Source organism: Papio anubis, chromosome 16, assembly GCF_008728515.1.
Source record: "Papio anubis isolate 15944 chromosome 16, Panubis1.0, whole genome shotgun sequence".
Lineage (NCBI taxonomy): Eukaryota > Metazoa > Chordata > Mammalia > Primates > Cercopithecidae > Papio > Papio anubis.
The window spans coordinates 38409128-38435967 of record NC_044991.1 but is presented as its reverse complement, the minus strand read 5'-3'; the positions used below and the strand labels follow the sequence as shown (position 1 = coordinate 38435967).

Below are 26840 nucleotides of genomic sequence, written 5' to 3'. Positions count from 1 at the left end.
GGCGTGGTTAAAGCTGGGGTGTTGCTGGAGTGAGTGGCTAAAGGAATGTGCCCTTGTGAGGTGCCTTCTAATTGAAAAAGACGTCAAGGAGACGGCAGAATATCCATGCAGGCTGCCTCTTTCCCCATCCCACCAGAGACCCGCTCTCAAGGGAGACCACATCAGACTCAGTATTAACAGAAACCCAACCTGCAGGGGAAGCTTCCTCTTAGGGGCTGGGGTCGGAGGGGGTGCAGCCAGGCAGGCGCTGATGTCAGGGCTGAGCTATGTGGCCATCGGCGCCAACCAGCCCACAGTGCCTGGCCTTCCCTCCCTGCTGATGCTGCAAGCACCAACCCAAGTTAGTCCCGGGAAGCTCTACAGCCAGCTCCTTTTGTAGTTAAATTTGGATATGGTACTTGCCGTTAGAACTCAAGGACTCACTCATTTTCTCCAAAAACATGCTGAAAATTATATACTTCACTACTCTAGAAGGATGCAGCTTTTAATTTAAAATGATTTATGGAGCTTCGAGTACGAGCCCGGTAGCCTGTCTAATCTATTCCAGTGGATCCTCACCTCACCCCTGTGAACAGTCATCGGCATCCCTTAAGGATCGGAGGAAGGCAAGGAGGGCCGTGCCAGGCCATGCCATTTGTCCGACAGCCACACTCTCTAGTAAACTAGCAGGTGCAGTGTTTGAACTTCCGTCGGATCAGAAGCCCACGTTTGCCGAGCTCACTGTTCTGCTGCTGCTGCTTGTGCTTCTACTTTCTCATCAGTAGTTCAGGGGAATTGTAACCGCAAGGCCAACCCTGTGTTGAGGCAGCTCAGAATAAAGCTCTCTGTTGAGGTACGGGTATGGCCTCCACAAGCATTGCCGTGCTTTTTCCGTGGGTTTGTTTGGTTTGGTGTTTTTAAACTTTTGCACTAAAAGCAGTCAGTTCCTCCTGTTTCTCCACCAGTTCAAGCTTTCACTATACTTTCAAAGCATCATTCTGTTTTGAAAGTATAATGAAAATGTTGGACTTTTGAAATAAAGAAGGTGAGTGGGAGCAGGGGTCAACCTGAGAAACGCATCCCAAGTCCAGGTGGAAGAAAAGAGGTGACCCTAATTATTAGAAAACCAGTCCCCATAGAGGTGCACTTTACTAGATGAGGCCTCTGACCTGAACATGGACTTAGATAGCCCACTTGTCTAGGTGGGCTTAAAAACTTGTCTATGTCTGCTTTAAAAAAAAAAAAAAAAAAAACTATTTCTATCCTCATTTCCTATAGCTTCTGAAGAAGATAGCTCTGAACTAGAAGACAGAATTCTAATTTAAAGCCTAGATTTATGCAACATCCTGAAGTCAAGAAGGTAGGAGGAGATATTACACTGGTTTAATCCATGTATGTTAGAGCAGTCATTTTTAGGTGAAAATGAACCTATGAATGCATGCACGTGTATCCCTTTAGTATGGGGAGATAATACTCATCTGTCTTCTTCAGAGGGTGGTTATTCCGTTGCATAGAGAAAAGCTAATGAGAAAAACAAATAGTTCTCACTCACTTACCTTTTGCCCATGTGCTGGTGTCACTATCCCTTCTAGCACTTTCTGGACAAGTGCAAATGACAAACAGTGAATCGATCTCAAAACTGAAAAATTGCCCCTGTAAATGATTATGTCCTCTCTTGGAGAATTTGCATTCTATGTAGACTACCCTTTGGAGCATTTCCAACCAAAAGCCTAGCTATGCAGAGTTTCCTGAATACATGTTCATTGCCTGGCACCAGCTTGGCTCTCCTGGTTGGAGAATGAAGCCAACGCGGGTGAGACACGGGCTTGTTCCCGTGTGCGCCAGCTCTCTATTCATTCCAGGCCACATACTGGGCTTCCCACCCAGAGAGCCATCACCTACTCTTACCCCTCCAGAGTACGTGGTACGTGGAAGAACAAACAAATGCTTTAATAAGAAGAGTGCAGTTTGGGGGCCCTACTTAAAGCCTTGGGATCAACCACTTCATGGACAGTGTACTGCGCTCATTGCTGATGAGTCATGCTATAGGATCTAGATGGGGTGAAATCACTTCCTGCTCCAACATACGCTCCTCACTGGTGGCTGTTCACATCCCACCACTCTTGCTTTAGTCTTTTTCAACCCATGGGGGAAATCCATCCAAAGTTTCGGGTAGAGAAATCTTCATTTTGCAGAACTTGTTGCAATGGTGTGGTTAGTGTTCTCATTTTGGTAAAATGAAGTTTATTTCTGACTTGATGTCAGTCTTGGGAAATCCCTCTGTTTTCAAGGCTTGTGTCAAGAAAAACAAAATTCATCCAACTCCAAAAATGTTAGTAATCTTAAAGTTTCTATTTCATTCAGATACTCTCCACAGACTATCAGCAGTGATACAAAAGAGTCAACTGTTCATATTCCTAAAAGTCAGTAGTGGAAAACAAGACAGTACTGTGTTTATTTAAGTGGTACAAACCAAAATGTATGGTTTCTCCAAAGAGCAATTTAACGATTTGAAGAAAAAGTATCCTTAAAATCAATTTCCACATATTTCAAAGATCACTTCGATTTACGTATCTGAGTGTTTTTTGTTTGTTAATAGAGAAATGATACGGAAAAGACACCAGAGAGTATAGCACACATAGAAAACAGAATTGAAATGATTCCCGGGGAGTTAAACAATCGCAACTACTCTGGTTCAGATCTGTTTTTTGTTTTTGTTTTTGTTTTCAAGTGAGTATTTAAGCTGGCTCTAGCTTCAATATCTAGTGTGACTTGTTTTGTTTTTAACTTCTCAGGTCACAGTTTGGTTCAAGCCCCTGAGTTATCTGGGTTATGTCGCCCAGGCTGGAGTGCAGTGGCGCGATCTCGGCTCACTGCAAGCTCCACCTCCCGGGTTCACGCCATTCTCCCGCCTCAGCCTCCGAGTAGCTGGGACTACAGGCGCCCGCCACCACGCCCGGCTAGTTTTTTGTATTTTTAGTAGAGACGGGGTTTCACCATGTTAGCCAGGATGGTCTCGATCTCCTGACCTCGTGATCCACCCGCCTCAGCCTCCCAAAGTGCTGGGATTACAGGCTTGAGCCACCGCGCCCGGCCCTGGGTTATTTTTTAAGATAAAGAGCTATTCTGGGGCCAGGCGCAGTGGCTCACGCCTGTAATCCCAGCACTTAGGGAGGCCGAGGTAGGTGGATCACCTGAGGTCAGGAGTTTGAGACCAGCCTGGCCAACATGGTGAAAGCCAGTCTCTACTAAAAATACAAAAAAATTAGCTGGGCATGGTGGTGGATGCCTGTAATCCCAGCTACTCGGGAGGCTGAGGCAGGAGAATCACTTGAACCCGGGAGGTGGAGGTTGCAATAAGCCGAGATCACGCCATTGCACTCCAGCCTGGGCAACAAGAGTGAAACTCCGTCTCAAACAAACAAGCAAACAAACAAAAAAGCTCTTCTGAGAGGTGTAGCCAAGGAGACATGTTAGTGCCAAACAGAGATTAAAACCTTGAATCTTCTGACTTCTGATCTAGTACACGTGACCCTATCGCCTGAGGGAACAAATGTCCTTGTAGAGTTAACAAGAGGCAGAGAAAAAGAAGAAAGATTGTGGTATGCAAAAGGATACCTGTATTATTTCCAAAAATTAATTTAAATAGAAAACCACGATAGAAAGCACCTGTTTTTCTCCCGTGGGACATCCTTTGTTGAATAATTTTTACTTTAGGGCACAAAATGGGGTCAATTATCTTACATCAACCAAAACAAGGTTGATACCCCTGGAGTTGTGACTGTCTGCCCCGGAGCCCCTGACTCCATGACAGCCTGCACAAGGGGGCTGTTAGCTCAGTAATTCAGAAAGACTTTGCTCACAAGGTGGGTGGGGGATGGCATCACAAAAGAAGTCACACGAAGATGTCTGCTCCAGAGTATCTTCTGACCATACTCGTAGAGTCTTTCTACCTCCCAGGCAGGAAACCTCAGCGGGTAAAAGAGGAATTCGTGTAGGAATTGAGGAATGTCACCCAAAGGACACCTAAAATGCTGCATGAAGTTTGTGGCAGCATCAGGCTCTTTAGGGCACACCTATGTTTTCCCACCCCTCCACTCCAGCCAAAAGGAGGGTTCCCACTGGACGCCTCTGTGAGGCCAGCACTGCATAGATGCAGCCCTCCCTGGTGCTCAGGTCCTACCCACAGCCTTGTCTCACTAGCTCAGTCTCGCAACAGGGCACAAGTGGTGTAGACACAGCCCCCACTCTCTTCTCGCAGACACAGTATCCACTCTGGAGCTTCTCAGTTATTGTCCAGGCCTAGGGGAAGTCATAGCCGCCGCCTCTGTGGAGTCAAAGCGTGCGAATTAAATGCATCCCTGTTTTTAAAAGAGCCAAGTGAGAGCACTGGTAATCGCTCCTCGTGGGCGGCCCTTTATGGTTTACAAAGCACTTTGATGTGTAGAATCCCCTTTAATCCTCCGAATGCCTTGGGAGGCTCCATTTATTGCCCTCACTTCTATAGATGAAGAAACCAAAAGCGTAGCAAGGTCAAGCCAAGATGCAAGCATGACTGACGTGGACCCTTGGCAGGCCTTGTCTATACTTCTGGTGGCGGGGAATTATCGCTGCCTTCCAGTTGGTTTAATGTGGCGGAAAGGTGACCTCAGAGGTGAAGGCACATCACACCAGAGGGTCCTGCTGTCTGCATGACTCATCACTGACATTGTTCTCCCGATCCCCTGGCCAAGGCAGGGTATGCCAGGTTTCTGCCCTGTAAGGTTAAAGATTCCCCTCTTTCCATACTCTGTTCTTTGGAAGCAAGTCACTTAGCACTGCCCACACTCAAGAGATGGAGTGGAATTAAGCTCCACCTCCCAGAGGTGGGAGGATCTACATAAATTATTTGGAATTCTTCCATAAGGGAGACTGGTCTCTTCTTCCCTGCTTTCATTTTTCCTATCCTTTTACTAAAACACACTGAAATCAGTCCGATGGAGTCCCTCCATCAAATATCACACAGAAGTAGCCCATACTTTTGTAGACTGGCTTTTCCTGAAGCCCACCAAAATGAGCGGAAACTGAAGTGGATCAAAGCCCCAGTGCTTGTTATCCTTATTTCGGCCCCTTTCCTTGCTGGGCTAATGGGATCTTCCTTAAAATCATACAGTGTCCTTTATTATGTATTATTTATGAGTCGAAGTGTGCATGGCCAACAATACTTAAAACCAATCCAGGTTACAGGACATCCCTGCAGAGTGACGGGGTGCCCCACACCTGCCTGCCCCACACCTGGGCGGTGATTTCATCACTAGAGTTACACACCTGTATTCTGCAGGGTAAAGACATAATTCCTTGTCTTCTCCCAAAGGAAGAATTTTCTGTTAAACGTCACACTTTTGGAGTGTGTGCTGCATGAGGGCCTCGTGCTGGGGGCTTCAGCAGACACTAGGGACTGCAGAAACCCAGGCGTGGTTTTCAGAGGGCTTCCCCTCAAAGAGAGAAGACGAATTGACTCTATGTCAGAGACATACAAAGACTCTATGTGCAGAGACAACAAAGAAAGCAGCGTGCTTACGAGGCATCAGATGCATACAAGTGCTCCTGGGGGAGACGCCTCCCAGTCCTCCCAGCAACCACCCTGGGAAACTGTGAATGGCCCCATTTTACAGATGAGGAAGCTGAGGCTGGGAAAGGTCATCTTCTTTGATGGTTAGAAACCAGAAAGCTACCCATTCAAACTCTGCATCTGACCTGAGTGCGTCTGCAACCCCAGGTGGCCTGCCGTTTTTTTGTGTAGTTTGTAATAGAAGATTAGCAAAATGCTGTCATGGCGGCCCCAGTGTCATATTTTCAAGATCCTGCCTTCCACCCTCCTCAGCCACCAGCTCTGCTCACGTAAGATAGAGAAGTTTCTTGACTGAGAGTCAGGGGCTAGTGGTGGCTCAGAGGAAGGGTTCAGGCAGGTCTGAAGCCCTGACTCTGCTGTGGCTGACTTGTGGGTGCTTGGTCATATTTCTTAATATCTCTGTGCCTCAGTTGCTTCACATGTAACATGGTGTTGTAGACGCCATTGTGCTCTGCCCACTGACACTTGCTTACCAGTCTGACGTCCAGCTTCCCGCACCTGTGACATTTTGCATGAGGCTTTCACGAGAGCTGTGGCCCAGGGTGGGCTAGAAAGCCTGGGAAATTGATGCCCATCCACCTCCAGGAGAAGCCTCAACCAGGGTCTGAAGGGAGCATGTGTATCCGTAACCCCGCTGCCTCTCTCTCCTCCAGGGGGAGCAACTCTAAGGCATGTTCAACGCCGCCTCTTGGAGTTCCCCAGCAGGGCTGAGATCCACCTGCCAGTGGTGATAACTGGCTTAATAAAGCAAACTATATTGGCTGCCTTCTCTCCCCAGTCAGTGCTTCCTGGGATCACTTCCCAAATTTAACCACTCACACTCAAATCCTTGTCTCAGGATTGGCTTCTGAGAGAACCCAAACTAAGACAAATAGGGATTATGCACCCATTTTAGTCAAAGAACTGTTTAAATACCTGTAAAGTACTTAACAGACATACTGAGCTTTCACTCAGTGTTAGTTCTGATCCTTAATCCAATAATACAGCCAAAGGAGAATATGCTAGCACATAAAAAAAGAAAGCATCAAGCCGTTTTGCCCTTTTTGTACCAAGGGAGGTCTATGTGCCGTCTCCTGACTTGTCAGACTAGAAGTAACCTGGGTTGCATTTCTTCTCCAACACCTGGGAAAGTCACCTGACTTCCAAGCCTCATGGCCATCTGTAAAATGAATGACAGAATGACAGTAATTCCAGCATCGTAGGGCTGAAGTGAGGGTTAATGAGGTAATACATATAATATTAGACTAGAAAGTGCTGAAATAAATGCCCAATAAATGTTAGCAATTATAAACGTTTACATGTCCACAATTTGACTTCCCTACAAGAAAAGGCCCATATCTTGTTATCAAACATTAGCTTCTATTCTACTACTTTACCTTTTTAAAAAAAAATCAGAACGCTAGAACTAGAATAAGTTAAGAGGTCATATGATCTAAACTCATGGATTTTTAAATTTTAAATATGTTTATGTATTTAGGAGGTACACGTGCAGAATTCTAAGTAGTGTAGTGATGAAGTCTGGGCTTCTGGTATACCCATCACCTGAATAATGAACATTGTAACCCAATAGGTAATTTTTCAACCCTCACCTCCCTCCCACCCTAACCTCATGTTATATCTTTGTCAAGTAACTTTAGGTTGTAACCTGTACAATTTTTAAATTATGATTGTACTTTAAGTTCTAGGGTACATGTGCACAACGTGCAGGTTTTTTACATATGTATACATGTGCCGTGTTGGTTTGCTGCACCCATTAACTCGTCATTTGCATTAGGTATTTCTCCTAATGCTATCCCTTCCCCATCCCCCCACCCAACGGCAGGCCCTGATGAAGCTGGAAACCATCGTTCTGAGCACACTATCACAAGGACAGAAAACCAAACCCCCATGTTCTCACTCATAGGTGGGAATTGAACAGTGAGAACACTTGGACACAGAGCGGGGGACATCACACACCTGTACATTTTTAATGCAATCATGTGTTGTTTAATGATAGGGATACATCTGAGAAGTGCACTGTTAGAGAATATTGTTGTTGTGGGAACATCATAGAGTACTTACACAAAGCTAGGTGGCATAGTCTACTACACACCTAGACTGTATGGTGCAGTCTACTGCTCCTAGGCTAGAAATCTGGACAGTTTGTGACTATACTGAATAGTGTAGACAACTGTGACACAATGCTAAGTATCTCCATATCGAAATATGTCTAAACACAGGAAAGGAACGGTAAAAATACGGTATCAGAATCTTATGGGGCCAGGCGCGGTGGCTCATGCCTGTAATCCCAGCACTTCGGGAGGCTGAGGCAGGTGGATCACCTGAGGTCAGGAGTTCAAGACCAGCCTGGCCACCATGGTGAAACCCTATCTCTACTAAAAATACAAAAGTCAGCCGGGTGTGGTAGTGCATACCTGTAATCCCAGCTACTCAGGAGGCTGAGGCAGGAGAATCACTTAAACCTGGGAGACAGAGGTTGCAGTGAGCCAAAATTGTGCCACTGCACTCCAGCCTGGGTGACAGAGCAAGACTCTGTCTCAAAACATAAATAAATAAATAAATAAATAAATAAATAAATAAATAAATACGAATCTTACGGGACCACCCTGGCATATATGGTTCATCTTTGACCAAAACACATCATTATGAAGCATGTGATTATATTACGTGGCTTAGACTCTGGGTGTGGTTAGATTCCCTGGAGAATAGTGATTTTTACTTTGTATTGTTTTAACAATCAGCAACTCAGTTAGGTTCAGACTGCTGGCTCTGTCTTGCCTTCCGTGGACAAGGATTCTGATGGCCGTTCAGACAGTGGCAGTGAGAGGGGAAGGGACTTGGCCTCCTCATGGCTCCCAGGGCTCTTTCTAACACAAGCAATTTCTCCAGTCTTCAGCTTTGCCTCTCAGAGTCTCACTGCCTTCTGGCCAGCAGCGGAAATGCAGAAAGTGCACAAACAAAGCCACTGCATTGCTGGTGTTGTGATGTTTCTTTGTCTGTCTCCAGCCTCTGGAATCCATGCTATAGGTGGTCAGCATGAAGGACAGGGTCAAGGTTTCTGTCTCTCATCCTTAATGGAGGAGTGAATCAATTCTTGGAGAAGTAATATGAATGAATCACTTCTTGTCTAGAGGCCAACACATTGAATACTTCCTATAAATTATTACAGTAAGTGACATTTAGTCAAGGAAAAGCCAGCAATTGCTATGGTCTCTACCACTTTCCTCTTATGAATTATTTTGGGGCCAGTTGATATGATCTTGATAAATATTTTCAGAGAACTTGTTTCCAGTTTCGGTCATTTAGAAACATTTCGTTTCTAAAATTCAATATGTTGTGGTTTGAACGATTTTTTACTGTTTGGTTGTTATTAGAAAAATAGAAAAGAAATGAGTGAGGTTAGGAATGGTGTCTCATGCCTGTAATCCCAGTGCTTTGGGAGGCTGATGTGGGAGGATCCCTTGAGACCAGGAGTTCAAGACCAACCTGGGCAACATAGTGAGACCCCCACCATCTCAACAACAGCAACAACAAAAAGACAGTAATGAGCTTCAAAAGCATATACTCGGGCCGGGCGCGGTGGCTCACGCCTGTAATCCCAGCACTTTGGGAGGCCGAGGCGGGTGGATCACAAGGTCAGGAGATCGAGACCACGGTGAAACCCCGTCTCTACTAAAAATACAAAAAATTAGCCGGGCGCGGTTGTGGGCGCCTGTAGTCCCAGCTACTCGGGAGGCTGAGGCAGGAGAATGGCGTGAACCCGGGAGGCGGAGCTTGCAGTGAGCCGAGATCGCGCCACTGCACTCCAGCCTGGGCGACAGAGCGAGACTCTGTCTCAAAAAAAAAAAAAAAAAAAAAAAAAAAAAAAGCATATACTCACCTTATTCATCTGTAACGGTTTCAGGTGTTTGTTTTGCATGCGTGCTTGTGGATGAATACAGTTGACATTACTCCAAGAACTCAGGAAACACTTTGTGGGTTCAAGTCCTGGCTCCCGCTCTTGAGAGCTGCTTGACAAAGATGTCCGTGGGTTTCGGTTTCCTCATCTGTGAAATGAAAACATAGTATTCCTCCCTGGATGGGGTTTGTTTGAGGATTTGAAGATCCAGTGCAAGTAAAGTGGCTAGAATAGTGTCATTGTTCTGAGAGTTTAAAAGATTTTTTTTGTTTTCCAGGAATTAACGATTAATGCAAACAGAGATCACAGAAAACAATGGAGGTAGTGATTTATGAGAAATGTGACCAATTTGCTTTTTCCTCTTTTGTCTGAGGTGGTTCATGACATGAAAGATCGTCTGTTCTTGGGTTCCTCAAATCCTTTTTCCTTCTTGCTTTATGAGCAGAACCTTACTTTCTCTACTGGAGAGAGCCAGTTGGGTCTTGGGTCCCTCTTTTCATTTAGGCTCTTGTCCCCTACTCTTTATGTTTATTAAGGATTTGGGGAGGGTGGGGAGGAGGAATGGGGTAAACCTCTGAAAAAACATGCAGGGACCAGTTTCCTTATTTTTAAATTATGATCTTAAAGAAAAATGTACTAAAATCTACCACTAGCAATTACTTTTTCATTTTATTTTCAGACAATGGGCTACCCCCTTGGCAGTTGGTCCTAGGTTTCAACCCTCCTAAGAGATTTCCACAGCCCCTTTTATACCTAAGGGTGGAATTCCTCTCGAAGGTCAGCACCCCTGCCTGGCAGCAAGGATGAGTTGCACAAGGGAGCCTGTCCAACTTGCTAGTAACGACCTTTCTGCTGTCATCGTTCCCCAGGTGCAGCTGGGAGCCTTTTGGGGGTGATGTGTACTAACACTCTGGCCCAGAGGTCACCGGGCTCACTCTGATGATAAAAGTTGCCCTTGGGGTTCAAGGTGAAAATCTCATCCAGGTCTTCAGTTGTTTTCTGTTTCTCTGATTCATATACATTTATTGAGGTTTAACTTACATCCATAAAGTGTGTAAATCTTAAGTGCTCGGCTCAACAGAATTTTACACACATGCACACCCATGTAGACACAACCCAGATCCAGATACAGAACATCTCCAATCCCTGGTGTCCTGTCCCAGCCCAGATCCTCCCCAAGGGGGGGACTGCCATGGTGACTTCTGTCCCACAGGTTAGTTTCGCCTGCTTTTGAAAATTCATAGAAATGAAATGCTGTAGGAGATACTCTTGTGTCTGGGTTCTTTCACACAGCATCGTGTCCGTGAGATTCATCCATGTTGTTCTGGAGCAGTAATGTGAGCTTTTTCATTGAATAAATACATTCAATTGTCTGAATTTCATTGTAGTGTTCCATTGAATGAATATATCCAGTGTATTCATTTCTGTCCAAATGGGCCTTTGGGTTATTTCCAACTTGGGGCTATTATAAATTACATTACTATGGACATTCATGTACATTTCTAATTAATGATTGACATGGCCTTTGTCCTCCCATGGTGACCCTATTTTAACCAAGTAGTGGTCACTTACAACCATGAATATAGCTTTCAGAATGTTTGGATGAGAGGAATAAACTGGCAAGTATTTATAAAGTGACTTGAACTTTACAATTAAAAGATTATTTACTTTGAAAAGTTGTATAAATGGTTATTTAAAATGGTTGTGTGGCTTCTATCAAGCCATTAGTCATCTCTGAGCCTCAGTTTCTCTATCTGTTAAATGGACATAATATTAGTACTGTGCAAAAATAATAAAATTGTTGCAAGGATTGGATGATAGTGAAGTAAAGCACTTAGATGGAGCCTGGCCCATCTGAGCACTAAATATTAATTGCTGTTATTAATTTTTTATCATAAAGATGATATAAGGTAAAGTCAAAGATGCTATAAAGTTGCACGAGCTTATTGAGCAACCAATGTAAACCAAGTAATTTGTTTTAATGCCAGATGTGAATAAGTTGTTCTGCTTTTGTTCCTACTTTATAACCTCCTTGGCATCAACCTTGATTTCTATAGTTACATAAACCTTTGTATTTAAACAAGGAGATCTCCTGGATAAGATGGAGGAGGAGAAAAAAAAAAAAAACAACTTGGGCAGGGGAATCTGATGATTGTGGGGTCAGCGTTAACTTTTGGCCTCAGTTTTAACCTTGAGGGATTGTTTTCATTGTTTCTACCTCTGGGTTAGATTTCTATTTGTCCCTGGCCATTCTAATAATGGGTAATCATTTGAACTCAATATGATCTGATCCAGTGTCAGGAATTCCAAAGGCCAGAGAGACAACTCAACTATTTCTTTTTCTTTCTCTTTTTTCTTCTGAGACAGAGTCTCGTTCTGTCACTCAAGCTGGAGTGCAATGGTAGGATCTAGGCTCACTGTAACCTTTGCCTCCAGCGTTCAAGAGATTCTCATGCCTCAGCCTCCGGAGTAGTTGGGATTACAGGCGTGCACCACCACACCAAGCTAATTTTTTGTATTTTTGGTAGAGATGGGGTTTCGCTATGTTGGCCAGGCTGGTCTTGAACCCCTGGCCTCAAGTGATCTGCCCACCCCAGCCTCCCGAAGTGCTGGGATTACAGGCATGATTCGCCATGCCCGGCCTAACTTAACTATTTCTAATCTCATATGTAAGTGGATCCATTGGCTTCCCAAATGGAATCAAATTAAGGAGTCATGATTTTATGTGTAGATGCTGCAGTAGAACCCAGGGGGTTTAGATGAGAATGTGCAAACATGTGAGATCAAAAAGCTGCTATTGACAAAGCAGAGGAGTTATTGTTATATAAATAGTCTTCAGCCCACATCTCTGGATTTATGGTACTGGTCATTTTGGTATTAGCCAAGAAAGCTACTCCACTGGGCAACCATTCAAAGAAGGAGGGAAGAATAACGCCTCCCACACCCAAAGGTGTTTCCTAACTCAGAACAGAAACACATTTCACACATTTTTAACTTTTAATTTTGAAATCATCTCAGACTTCCAGGAAAGTTGCAAAAATAGCATAAAGAAATATCTACCCTTCACTCAGATTCCCAAATGTTAGCACTTTGCCACATCTGCCTCATTCTTCTTTCTCTCTGTTCACACACACACATACAGGCACACATATACGCACGTACACATACGTGCACACAAATACATGCACACACTCTCTCTCTCATTTTTTCTGAACCATTCAAGTTGCAGACATTGTATCCCTTTATCCCTAAATACTTCAATGCATATTTCCTAAAAACAAGGCTATTCCTGTTTAATAACTACAGTGTAATTATCAGACCTAGAAAATTAACACTGATGCCTTGTTAGCACTATAACCTAGTCTGCAGGCTGTATTCAATGCCCTACTAATGTCCTTTACAGCAAATGAAGAATTTTTTAGTCCAGAATCTGATCCAAGATCACATATTATATTTAGGTGGATCTGCTTCCTCAGAAAATATCTTTTTTTTTTTTTTTAGATGGAGTATCACTCTGTCGCCCAGGTTGGAGTGCAGTGGCACAATCTTGGCTCCTCCTCCTCTTGGGTTCAAACAATTCTCCTGCCTCAACCTCCCCAGTAGCTGGGACTATAGGCATGCACCACCACGCCCAGCTAATTTTTTTGTATTTTTAGTAGAGATGGGGTTTCACCATGTCGATCAGGCTGGTCTCCAACTCCTGACCTCAAATGATCTGCCTGCCTCAGCCTCCCAAATTGCTGGGATTACGGATGTGAGCCACCACGCCAGGCCCTCCTCAGAAAGTATTCTAAGAGATGTTGAACCCTCATTATTAGAAAATCCTTCCTTTAAGATAACATCTTTGCTCTCCTGTTAACTGGATGACCAGTTGAAGGACTAGGTCAAAAGAATGTCTTCTAGCATATTTGCCTGTACTTATAGGGATAGGGCATGAAAGTAATTAAAACAAGTATATTTCATTGTATTGGTTATATGCAAGTTATACATCATTGGGGAAGATTAGGTCTTCCCGGCTTTTCAGAAAAAAAATGTTAACCTGTGAGTCATGGTGCTGCTTGGTGTTGTCTGTTGGTTGGATGTTAAGGTGTACAACTTGTGTGCCTGCAGTGAATGCATAGAGTTGCAGACGTCCATTATAAGAAAGCAGATGTTGCATTTCTTCTTTCTTCAGAGAATGGTCATAGTAGCTACACTTTCTTTGGCAGATGTGGTGCTGGAAAAAGCCATGCACAAGTGCATCTTGAAGCCTCTCAAGGGGCACGTGGAGGCCATGCTGAAGGACTTTCACATGGCCGACGGCTCATGGAAGCAACTCAAGGAGAACCTGCAGCTTGTGCGGCAGAGGAATCCGCAGGAGCTGGGGGTCTTCGCCCCGACCCCTGATTTTGTGGATGTAGAGAAAATCAAAGTCAAGTTTATGACCATGCAGAAGATGTATTCACCAGAAAAGAAGGTCATGCTGCTGCTGCGGGTCTGCAAGCTCATTTACACGGTCATGGAGAACAACTCAGGTGAGGCCGCTGGAAGCCCAGGCTCCATGTCGCTTCCCTCCCGGGCCAGAGACAGGCCTGTCTCCTGTCAGGCTTTCTGATTCCCAATTTCTCCTCCCTTTGGTCTCTTGATTTCACCAAGTGCCTTACAAAACTACAAGTGATTCTCTGATATCTGGCAAAGTAGCCGCATGCAACGGATTAAAATGTAAGCAGATGAGGGCAACAAGATTTTTGTACCTGGCCGATTTAAGTAAAGATTTAGTTCAGAGTATGGTTACAAATTCAGTCTCTGGAGTCTGAGTTCAAATCTTCCCTCCAAGAAGAAGAAAATTAACTGAGGGACTTTGGTCCCCTTAATCAATCTTGCACGCTATAGTTTTCTGCGTCTTTAGCTGGATGTCACCCTTTCTTTCATAAGGTGGGGATCAGCTGAGACAGCTCACACATAGCCCCAAGTGCAATGGAAATATCAGCGAGTATCATTACAACATTTTGGCCAATGAGGGTTTGTGTCAATGACCGATAGTATGTGAAAGGAACTCGGAGCATTCAGTCATAATGAGGCCTCATTAGAGCCGTTTCATTGGCTAGCCCTTCTTTGCTACAAGCCGAATCAATATAATTGAAATTCACCAAAGAGTTACAAACTTGGAAAGCCAGCCCTCGGATTTAGCCTTGCTGCTTCCTGTAGATGCAGGGGTAACCATGAATCATGGATAGTGATGGAGCCTTGCATTGTCCCAGGTCTTCAGTAAGCTTATTGTAATTCCGAGGACGATTACGAACTTTTCCTCTGAGTGAAATTGCTTAATGAAGAAGCAGCAGAGAGAAAACACAGGCTCTATTAACCACTGCTTGAGTAGACAGGAATGTGTGTGCACTTTGGGAATTGTTGAGTGAAGATGTTAAAATATGAGCTCCTGGGCCTGGTAATGATAGCATGTGAACATCACCTCCTAAGTTCGCAAGCATATTTCACATATAGGAAACATATTTTCTATAGTTCACAGTCATTTATAAAAATTCCCCAAATAATAATCTGCACGGGATTTTGCTTTTCTGAAGCACAGTTTCTCAACACACACACTAAAGACTTGATGTAGACAGAATAATTCTTCTAATCTTCTAATCAGGGGCTGTCCTGCTTCCTGTAGGAAGCTTAGCAGCATCCCAGATGTCATCTGCATCCCCACCCTCCAGTTATGTCAATGAAAAATGTCTTCAGACAGTGCCAGATATCCCCTGGAGGACAAAACCATCTCCATTTGAGAACCACTGATGTAAAGAAAACTAGAAGTAAAGACTAACACTTTTTGCCATATATTTCTATTGATCAATGTGTATATTCAACATATACCGAATTAACTGTGTGCTCACATTAAATACAGAGCAAAGTTGGCTTATTCCTGGTTTGAGTTTGGCCTTGTCATTATGTTTGTGAATAATGTGCACAGCAAGAAACAGGAAATAAGACACAAAGAATTAGCATAAGTAAATATTTTGTGTTTTACAATATTATTTATTGTTTGCTGAAAATTAAAATATTTTAACGAGCATTCTGTTCTATCATATAATTTTATACAAATTGTAAAAGTGGGGAGAAAATCTGTAATGTGTTCATTGGTTCATAGACATTCATTCTGAAACTGTAAGGGCTGGTCTCTTAACATTAGCAGCTGGGAGGGTCACAGGCTACATAGGATTCCAGAAACACCCACCTCTGTTTATAAATAGCACAGTCCCCCAGAATGACTCCTTGCCGTCTAATTAAAGCAGCAAGTAGGATGTGAAAGAAAGAAAAGTTGGTAAAACATTCCATCTCGTTCTTTCTTCCTACTCTCAGGGAGGATGTATGGCGCTGATGACTTCTTGCCAGTCCTGACCTATGTCATAGCCCAGTGTGACATGCTTGAATTGGACACTGAAATCGAGTACATGATGGAGCTCCTAGACCCATCGCTGTTACATGGAGAAGGTAACTGCTTTTGAGAAAAGTTGAAGGAACTGGGTGCTATTTTTTTTTTCATTTTTTAAAAATTGAGATGAAATTCGTGTAACAACATTAATCATTTTACAGTGAATAATTCAGTGGCATTTGGTATATTCACAATGTCATGCATTCTCCACCTTTATTTAGCATCAAACTATTTTCCTCACCCTAAAATAAGATTCTGCACCCATTAAGCAGTTACTTGGGTGCTTTTTTTGACATCTTAAGTGTTAACTGAATTTTTTTTTAATTTAAAAGAGTGTACTAAGCTTTTTCTGATTGCAAAGGTAATACATACTCATGGTAGAAAATTTGGAAAAGCCAGGAAAAACACAAAGAAAAAATATAACCCCATCTTAACTATGCTTCACTAAGATTGCTTAATGGCAATAAAAAAAACTACGTTCAGTAGAATAAATGCCATTTTTTTTTTTTTTTTTTTTGAAGAAATGGTTTCTTTGACTCCAAGAGAAAATTATAAACTTTTGTTGAGGATATTTCCATTGCCAGAAAAATAACCTGCTCTTATATTAGTGAAATGGGTAAAAGCTTGGCTTTGTTTTTATTTTTTAAAATTTCACTTTTAAGGTAAAAACAGTATTTTTTTTTAAAGTTTTTTTTTTTTAAAGTATCTTTTCATTTTTATAATAAAAACACAGGGGTGTGGAATCCGTGCAGTTTGCTCTCAATTTACCTTGGCAGTCGGGTTCCTTCTTCTTATGTCTGCCTAACCCCAACATGTCTTAGCAGAAATTCCTTCTCCTTACACATAGCTTAGGTATTTTACCATGGAAATGATTAGGATGTTTGGCACACTAGTGCACAGCCTTGAAAAGCAGACGTAACTGGGACTCTGTGTGAGCTTATCTTTTTAAAGGAGAACAAATCAGGGCCTGTGCACTGTGAATCCTCTTAATCCATTTTAATATATCCAGATAAAAACCCAGACAAGCCCTAGGGGGGATTGTTATGGGGTTTTTGTTGTTGTTGTTGTTGTTGTTGTTGTTTTGTTGTTTTCCGATGAGTTTCAGTCTGGGCTTGAGTGGAAAGGTCCATCTCTGACAGGATTCCCTAAGGAATGAGTCATCCCAGCATTTTCCCTGGAGGGAATGAAGTGCATTTTTACCACCCCAGAATGTGCCCCTTAGTCTCTTCAGTCCTACTTTTTCTGTCGGAGAGACCGCCCTCCCTGGAGCCCAATTATGCCCTTCCCACGTGGCCATGGGTAGTGCTGACTCAGAATGTGGGGATGAATCTCTCTCCTCCTGTTCCCCATCCCAGGCAGGTATGAATGGGCCTCTTTCATTCTTTCACCCTTTAGCCTCTTCTGTCCCCTCATTAATATTCCTAACCATGGAACCAGACACTCCCTGATGAGCCTCTGAGGCCCTCCCTGGAGCTTTTCTTGCCTGCTCTGCCCTGGGATTAGACAGGACAAGGCCAAACATGTGGTTTTGCCCAGGGACCAAGAGAAGCATGTTAGTCTACATGGCATGCTTTCCTTCCTTCCACTGTAATGTTTGTTATTAATACAGTTTGGGGTTGGGTTGTTCTTTTTCAAGCTTCAATCATGTTTAATTCTAGTAATAAGTATGTAGAGCTCTTAGGGCTTTGGGGAAAAAGACATGCCGGTTTCACTTAGAAAGTCGATTCTGTTACTGACAATGTGCACTCAGGACAAACATTTGCTTATATCTTGTGGCCCAAGGATAGAGACAGCTACTTCCTGCCCCTTTCCCAGATTGGCCCAGGGCAAGGCCCTGTGTTGATGACCAATGGACAGGTGGCTGTCATCTCCTCCACGAATCCCACAAGAAAGACAAGGGCACAACTAGTAAGGACACAAAGCGGCTGGTGAGCTCGCACTTAAATAGAGCCTGCTTCCACTTAACCGTGTCTGGGGCTTCTTGGCTGCTTTCCTTGGGAGAGCAGGCAGCCTAGTCAGGTTGGCTGTGATCACAGACCAGGCCTACGTAGCATCGAACTGAAGCTATGCAGCCTGGGAGGAAGAGGCTACTGAGCAGTGGCAAAAATACAGATTGGACTTTTCCGTGCCTGCCCAAAGTCCTCTTTGGTTTGCGGGGTAGCAGCCACGTCTGTTTTCTGCTGTTTAAGCAGGTATTCTCATTTACCAAAAAGGCGTCATAGAATCCCTTAGAATTGCACAGCTCTTGTGGTAGGGTTATAGTTTTGCTGAAATTTAAAACCTTCTCTAATTGCATCCACATGTTTCAAAGTGTGGTCAATTTTGTGCTTCCAGCATTTGAGTTTTCTCCTTAGTGTCCTGAACAGATGAGAGCTAGGGAGTCTAAAATTTGAAGTCCAAAGGAGCCCCCCACCACCCCCACAAAGATTGTAACAGTTCTCCAAGTCCTTGCTCAAATCCTGACCCTCCATACAGCCTTTCCCGAATACTTACATTCATGCTGATTTCTCCTGAAATTCTTCATGTAGCATCTGTATTCTGGATTACTGAGTTTCACACACAGTCACCTGCTGATTTGTTTGTGGGGCAAATATTTGGTAAAGATCAACAATTCAAAACTCTTAACTAGGGTGATTATACTGTAGGTGGCAAGGTCTGGAAAACCTTTCAGATCGCTCTATACACAGAAAGCTTGACATGTGATCAAGGGAAAGCGCATGGCTCAGGGTGACCCAGATTATACTGTAGGAAAAAATAACCTCAAGTCTTTATCTGCAACTTGAAAACAAGAAGGGTGTCTTTCTTTCTCGAGTTCATGTCCAGCACAAGTTTGCAGGGCGTGCGGCTCCTGATCCACATGGAGGGGACAGTTGCCATCTTGCATATTGCCACTTATTGACCAGAGAGAGGCTTCCGCAGGGTCTCACATGAACAGTTAAATACTTTGGCCCTAAAGGTGACACTTCTGCACAAAACTCATTTCACCACACCAACTTCTGGTCCCTGCAGGCGTAAATTACCAGTGTCTTTTTGTTTTTTAAACAAACAAACAAACAAAAAAAACACACATTCATAAACTTTTGGAGAGTGAGGACTCAGATTCTATTTCTTACAAACCTACTTTCTCCTCTGTAGCTGTGGCTCGCAGTAGAGATTCAGTGGGTATTTTGACAAAGAATGTCTCTACATGTGAAATGTGCTGTGCCCAGTTAGGGAATTTTTAGTAAACATTCAGGGCGACCCCTAGTGGCTCTTCAGCGCAGAGACCGTAAGTTCCTCCCCAGGCACCTAATCATATGTTACAACAAAAACTATGAAGGAATACATACGCATCTTACAGGGTCGTCAGCCCTTTTACACTCCTCAGGAACATAAGAGATCATTCCTAAATGCACCATCACAGGAGCATCCCTTTCCTGTAAATTATTTTATCCTACGTGCCAGATGTCACGTTAGTCCCAAAGAAGAAAGGGAACCAGGAGAGAGAAATTATTTTTGAAGTACCCACATTTTTGCGAACAGTTCTTTCAAAGTGTATAGTATACTTAATTTAGAAAATATTCATTTTGCTTTTTTTTTTTTTTTTTTACTTTTTTTAAAAACCAAATTCTTGTTTATCAGAGATAGAAAATATCAACTACTAAAAGAAAAAGCCAAAAGCAAGTGTTGCCACGAGTCTGGACTGAGTGATGGAGGGGATTCTGGTCTTGGATTGTCTCACAAGCCTGACTTTCCCCCAACCACCCTGTCAGGCCTTAATACCCCAACCATTTCTAGCAAACGTTTTTCACAATTGCACTTTAATAATTTTGGCCAGGCATGGTGGCTCATGTAATCTCAGCACTTTGAGAGGCCGGGATGGGTGGATCAGTTGAGGCCAGGGTTCGACACCAGCCTGGCCAAAATAGTGAAACCCCATCTCTACTAAAAATACAAAAATTAGCCAAGCATGGTGGCGCCTGCCTTTAATTCCAGCCATTCAGGAGGCTGAGGTGGGAGGGTTGCTTGAACCTGGGAGGCGGAGGTTGCAGTGAGCTGAGATTGTGCCACTGCACTCCAGCCTAGGTGACGAAGCGAGATTCCATCTCAAAAACAACAACAACAACAAAAACACTTTAGAGGCTTGGTCAGTCTTACGCACTAGAATGGAAATCCCATCAGTGGAAACAGGAACCTTGTCAGCCTGGCTTGTCTGTGTTCCCCCGGCCCCTCCCAGGCCTGGGTCACTCCATAAATCTCTGCGGGATGGCTGTGTGAAGGGATGGATGGAGGAGTGAGTGCCATGCTCTTGGATGTGGGCCTCTGTGATCCTACAGGAAATGCATGTTGAAGAAATACTAAAAATGCAAAACATGCCCTCTAACGCTGGCATCCCGTTATCACCTGTGAGCGGAGGTTGGCACTGAGAGGACCCACTCTTTCTGCTCTTTTCAGGAGGCTATTACTTGACAAGCGCATACGGAGCACTTTCTCTGATAAAGAATTTCCAAGAAGAACAAGCAGCGCGACTGCTCAGCTCAGAAACCAGAGACACCCTGAGGCAGTGGCACAAACGGAGAACCACCAACCGGACCATCCCCTCTGTGGACGACTTCCAGGTGTGCAGCTGGCCCCCGCTTTGCTTCCTTCGTCCTCCAGGAATGCAGAGCTGGCTCACCCAGCACATCCCAGCTCAGAGGTCCCCACTGTGTTGAATTATTTGGCAGGAAGGGGATATCTCAAACCACCCTCTGGCCTTGTTACATGGCTCTGTTTTCTTTACATTTATATATGCATGGGATATTTGGCCCAAGGTTTGCTGTCCTTAAGAAAACCAAGTTGAATGAAGGCAGGATTTCTGCCCAAACAAGCAGACGATAAGTCAAAAAGGAGGAGGAAGCATTTGGCACAGGCGTTGGAGATTTTGTTTCATCAGGAAACAGCCGCTGTGTTACGCGATGCAATTGGCCTAGTTTCTCTTTGGGAAAAGGGAGAGGAACAGTGATGTCTCCTTCCCTTTTCACTCGCCTGCTCTCCAAAACAGAAGACCCCAGAATCTCAGCAGCAGCAGCAGCAGCTATGGCAGCCGTCCACAGCGCAGAGTGACCAGGCAAGCATCTGAGCGAGTCCTGCTCAGGTTCCCTGGCCAGGGTTTTTCCTGACCATGAGCTGCTGCTTGGGAACGTAGGATTCCCAATGAGCTTGTTTCTTAGAATGGAGAGGTGGGTGAGGGCTATAGAAATCTTTACCCAAGGCCAGGCATCAGGGCTCACGCCTGTAATCCCAGCACTTTGGGAGGCCAAGTCGGGCAGATCACCTGAGGTCAGGAGTTCGAGACCAGCCAGGCCAACATGGTGAAACCCTGTGTCTACTAAAAATATAAAAATTAGCTGGGTGTGGTGGCAGGCACCTGTAATCCCAGCTACTTGGGAGGCTGAGGCAGCAGAATTGCTTGAACCCAGGAGGCGGAGGTTGCAGTGAGCCGAGATCGCATAACTGCACTCCAGCCTAGGCGACAGAGTGAGACTTAATCTCAAAAAAGAAAAAAAGAGGCCAGGCGTGGGTGGCTCACGCCTGTAATCCCAGCACTTTGGGATGCAGAGACTGGCGGATCACAAGGTCGGGAGATTGAGACCACCCTGGCTAACACGGTGAAACCCCGTCTCTACTAAAAATACAAAAAATTAGACAAGTGTGATGGCAGGCACCTGTAGTCCCAACTACTCAGGAAGCTGAGGCAGGAGAATGGCGTGAACCTGGGAGGCGGAGCTTGCAGTGAGTGGAGATCGTGCCACTGCACTCCAGCCTGGGCGACAGAGCAAGACTCCGTCTCAAAAAAAAAAAGAAAAAAAGAAATCCTTAGCTAACACAATTCCTGATTTGCTCATTGTTTATGAAATAACAAGTGAGTTGGCAAGTGTCTTCAAATAATATTTTGAAGGTTTTAAATTAAATGATAACATCTGCCTATGGTTTGTTTCTATGTTCCTCATGATGAGTTTCCAAGCAGGGATCTGGAAAGCAGGACAGATTTGCCTACATGTCCAGATTCACCTGCTTTTTTTTTTTTTTTTTTTTAGGTGGAGTCTCGCTCACCCAGGCTGGAGTGCAGTGGTGGCACGAGCTCTGCTCACTGCAACCTCTACCTCCCAGGTTCAAACGATTCTCCTGCCTCAGCCTCCAGAGTAACTGGGACTACAGGAGCTCACCACCACAGCCGGCTAATTTATTTTGTATTTGTAGTAGAGACGGATTTCACCCTGGTGGCCAGGCTGGACTCAAACTCCTGGCCTCAAACTGATTCACTTGCCTCAGCTTCCCGAAGTGCTGGGATTACAGGCGTGAGCCACTGCGCCTGGCCTTTTTTTTTTTTTTTTCTTTTATAAGAGCTCTGAAAATAGAGGGTCAGATGAGGTGGCTCACACCTGTAATCCCAGTGCCTCACAGGCTGAGGCAGGAAGATCGCTTGAGGCCAGGAGTTGGAGACCAGCCTTGGCAACAAAGTGAGACCCCCTTCTCTACAAAACAACAACAACAAAAATTTTCAAGTTAGTCAGTGTAGTGGTACACACCTGCAGTCCCAGCTACTCAGGAGGCTAAGGTGGGAGGATCTGTCGAGCCCGGGAGTTTGAGGCAACAGTGAGCCATGATCACACCACTGCACTCCAGCCTGGGTAGCAGAATAAGACCCTTTCTCAAAAACAAATAAAAACAAGGCAAGCCCATCTTTGAAAGCCAAGATCAGCTCGTTCTTCTCCAAGATTTCAGTATTCTCAGAAATTCCTTCTCAAGCACATAAACCTAAAGAATGAGAATACACGTGCTGCACTCTCCCCACCCTGTTGCACTAAGAAGGTCCCTGTACCACTCAGTGTTTGCAGACCCCTGGGGTGCCATTATACAGCCATCCAGGGAGGGGCTGCCTGAGGCAGAACAGGGGAAGTGAGAAAAGTTCATTGTTCCTTTGCCCACCTGCCAACACACACTTCCTCCTTCACCTCTTCACCTGGAGACCTGCAGACACCATGGAGCTGCCTTCTTCTGCAGCCGCCCCCTCCTGCCTTCATTGACCCTGCTCACTTTGGAGGTGCATGCCTTCTCAGAGTGTAACCAAAGAAGGAAATGCTCAGCACTCGGCTCGGGGGTCAAAGCAAAACCTCAGACCCAAAGCTCCATCGGAAACCCCTGAATCAGAGGTCGCAGGCACAGAGGTCTTCTCACATGGGAAGAGGCAGTACGTCTCAGTGGTCAAGGTGGTGGGGCTGCCTCTGCCATGTCCTAGCTATGTGGCTTTGGGCAAGTTACTTAGCCTCTCTGTGCCTCAGTTTCTGCACTAGTCAAACAGGGATCATGTAGACCCTGTCTCTTAAAAAAAAAAAAAAAAAGGTTCAAAGAGTGTCATTGTCAACCTGGGCACCTCCCACTAGCTCACCTCTCCTGCAAAGTCACTGGGCTAGCAAAAGTCCCCACTGGAAGCAGATATGAAACATATCTGACATGTGCAGTGCTCACTGTCCTTCCCGAGAGCTTCCCCTTCCATTATCCCAGGAAACCCTCGTGGTGACCATGCAGGCACCTGGGCAGAGAGCCCTCCTTCCCTTCACTGCCGAGCAGGGTTGTCAGATTTAGAAGAATAAAATGTATTTGTTTTCGAGATGAAACTCAAATTTCACTGGGTATTCTAGATTTCATCTGATAACGCCACTCTTAAGGAAACAGAAGCAAAGCTATCTGGGGTCACAAAATCTAGGAGAGCCTGATGTGAGTTTAAGATTCTTTATGCCTGGTCTGGGCTTTGTATCTTGTAAGACCACAGGTTTACATATTTCATGATAGTATGTACCTGGCATGATGGCAGCGCCTGAGCCTGCAAATGTCTTTGTTTAATTCCCTGCAGCACCACCTTGCGTGTGATCACCTCCATCTGCAAAAGTTGGCAAAATCAACGTTCTTTTCCTTCTGACTTTTTCCACATTGTGCCCAGAGCCACTAGGAGCCTTGTATTAGACTGAACTACCTGAAATCACCATTTGGGGGAGATAAAAATAGTCAAATGTCAGCATGTTTTTTGTATGTGTGTGATTCAACCTAAATTATTGCCCTTGATTAGGATTTATTTAAAAAGTGTGTCAAAAGTGAGCACAAGCCAGGTACAGTGGCATGCACCTGTAGACTTAGCTACTCAGGAGGCTGAGGCAGGAGGATCACTTGAGCCCAGCAGTATGAGTCCCGCCTGGGGAACATAGTGAGATCTCATCTCTTAAAAGGAACAGAAAAAAACAAAATGTGAGCACTGTGCGTGCTGTTGTGTGTAGATATTTTAAATCTCTTCCTGCTGACTTCCTTCATACTCTTGTGCTATTTGGTTTATTTTTCAAGCTGGGAAGAAACCCAGCATTGGATGTGGTTCACACTCTTAAGCAGGGGTTTCTTAAGCAGACTTTATGAGGGAAATGGACAGATCAGAACCAGGGCTGCCTGGACTTCCTGCTTCTTATAGTTGCAATGAATCATGTAGTTATCCTCGCCACTGTCCAAAGTCAGATCAGCCTCTTTCCTTGTCATTCGAAGCCTCATGGCCTGACATTGGGCATTATGACAAGACAGGGCCTGGAAGTGGCTCACAGTCACCGCGCCCCACTCGGTCCCCCATCATGCTCACTATCTAGTTTTTCTCTTCTGACTGTCTCAACATTCCTCTTCCACTTGCAGAATTACCTCCGAGTTGCATTTCAGGAGGTCAACAGTGGTTGCACAGGAAAGACGCTCCTTGTGAGACCTTATATCACCACCGAGGATGTGTGTCAGATCTGCGCTGAGAAGTTCAAGGTGGGGGACCCTGAGGAGTACAGCCTCTTTCTCTTCGTTGACGAGACATGGCAGCAGCTGGCAGAGGACACTTACCCTCAAAAAATCAAGGCAGAGCTGCACAGTCGACCACAGCCCCACATCTTCCACTTTGTCTACAAACGCATCAAGAACGATCCTTACGGCGTCATTTTCCAGAACGGAGAAGATGACCTCACCACCTCCTAGAAGAGAGGCAGGACTTCCCAGTGGTGCATCCAAAGGGGAGCTGGAAGCCTTGCCTTCTGGCTTCTATGTACTTGAGCTTGAAAAGCAGTCACCTCCTCGGGGACCCCTCCGTTTAGTGACTAAGCCATCCACAGGCCAACTCAGCCAAGGGCAACTTTAGCCACGCAAGGTAGCTGAGGTTCGTGAAACAGTAGGATTCCCTTTTGGCAATGGAGAATTGCATTTGATGGTTGAAGTGTCCTGAGATTGTTTGCTACCTACCCCCAGTCAGGTTCTAGGTTGGCTTACATGTATGTATATGTGCAGAAGAAACACTTCAGATACAAGTTCTTTTGAATTCAACAGCAGATGTTTGCGATGCAGTGCGTCAGGTGATTCTCACTCCTGTGGATGGCCTCATCCTGTCCTGCCTTCCTTTTTCCTTTTTTTTTTTTTTTTTTTACAAAGAGCCTTCATGTTTTTATATATTTCATAGAAATTTTTATAGCAGTTGCAGGTAAACTGTCAGGATTGGTTTTTAAAATATTTTTGTAACTTTAAAATATTCTATAATTATGCATGTGATTTTAACATTTAATATTCAAAAATAAATCTCTTGCTGGATTTGAGAGTATTGCATTTTTAAAGTCTCTCTTCTGTAACTGGATGTTTTGGCAACTTTGTGGGGAGAGACTGCTGGATTTCTTAAAGCAACGTATTCCTGACACTGGCCACAGAATGCCTTTGGAAATCGGATGTACTGTTCTCTTGTTCACGTTTAGTGGTGTTTTGCTGTTTTGTTTTTTAAACAAATGATGCTGAGAATAAGGAGAGAAATGAATGTAGCGAGAGGTAGAGAGAGAAATACGGACTCTAACAAAGGACTGAGGAGTGCAGTCTGCTGGTTCAGGCTCTTCGAAAGATGTAGAAAAAGAGATAGAAGGAACCACCTACGCTTAAAATACTGTAAATATGCAATGAGGTTTGGTAAAATCTATTCCATGCGTGATTTGCTTTTAGAAACAATTTTGAAAGCCCCTTGAGAAAAATAAAAATCAAGAAGAACACTTTTTCTCCCTTTTCCATCGAAATTAAAACTAACAGCATCAAATTATTGGGACCAGAAACCAAGTAATGTATAATGTGGCTTTTGTTGAGTTAAATAAGATGCTGTATAATGGAGAATTCGAAAATGCACACAAAAAAAATCTACATTATCAGAACCTGCAGTGAAGTTAAACTTACGTTAAATAAAACCAGCTTGCAGGTGCACAAACTATGAGGGTCTTGTATCCATGTAACACAGGTAGTTACAAAAACATGTTATTGTACTGTGTAAAGATGCATAGTCATCTAATTTGGTTGGCTTTGTACCTTGTACCTTTTTTAGCCTTGGCTTTTGTTGAACTAGAACCCTCAGCACATACTGTGTTGTACTTTTGTAAATGATTTTTTAAATGGAATTTTGCACATAATACATTGTAATACTGTATGATAATCATGTGTGAAAATAATTTTTGAAATATCCTTTGGTTTTTTTTTTTTCTTTAGAGTAAGAATATATTCATGCACCACACAGTGTCATGGACAGATGAAATACGAGCCAGGGTTTGTGGTTAGACGATGTATTGGGGGGCTAAGCAGAAAAGCTCACATTTCTCAGAAGCTCCTCCTGATATGGGTCAAAAGTTAAGGAGCAGAAGGAAAAGATCATCCTCCCCCTGAAAGTGTTTCCATTGTTATCTAGTACAGTACTTGGCTCGGTCGGACTTAGAGAAAATCACAGGTAATTTGAACATGGAGTTAGCTGGGGCCCTGCAGACAGCCCCACCCTGTCCTCACGCAGCCTCTGCAATGCCCTGGTTGAAAGTTCAGTGCTGTTTCAAAATTGACAGTCAGAGGCTTGGTCTCCTCGCTGCTATACTCCCTATGCTTGGAACGGTGCC

The 26840-nt window shown here is 44.2% G+C and overlaps 1 protein-coding gene across 11 annotated transcripts in view; it reads left to right on the top strand.

Moving 5' to 3' along the window:
* The window catches only part of RIN2 (Ras and Rab interactor 2), a 252800-nt gene extending 226379 nt beyond the window's left edge, over positions 1-26421 (top strand). For 7 of the 11 annotated variants that reach the window (XM_017945051.3, XM_017945049.3, XM_017945050.3 and 4 more), the window contains 4 exons: positions 13697-14002; positions 15828-15959; positions 20335-20498; positions 24592-26421. In XM_017945051.3, coding sequence (XP_017800540.1) covers positions 13697-14002; positions 15828-15959; positions 20335-20498; positions 24592-24915 — 926 coding nt within the window. In that variant the 3' untranslated portion in view covers positions 24916-26421. The remainder of the gene's footprint in view (positions 1-13696; positions 14003-15827; positions 15960-20334; positions 20499-24591) is intronic. The other 4 variants (XM_009216623.4, XM_009216622.4, XM_017945052.3 and 1 more) reach the window with 2 other exon arrangements.
* Positions 26422-26840: the final 419 nt, after the last annotated feature.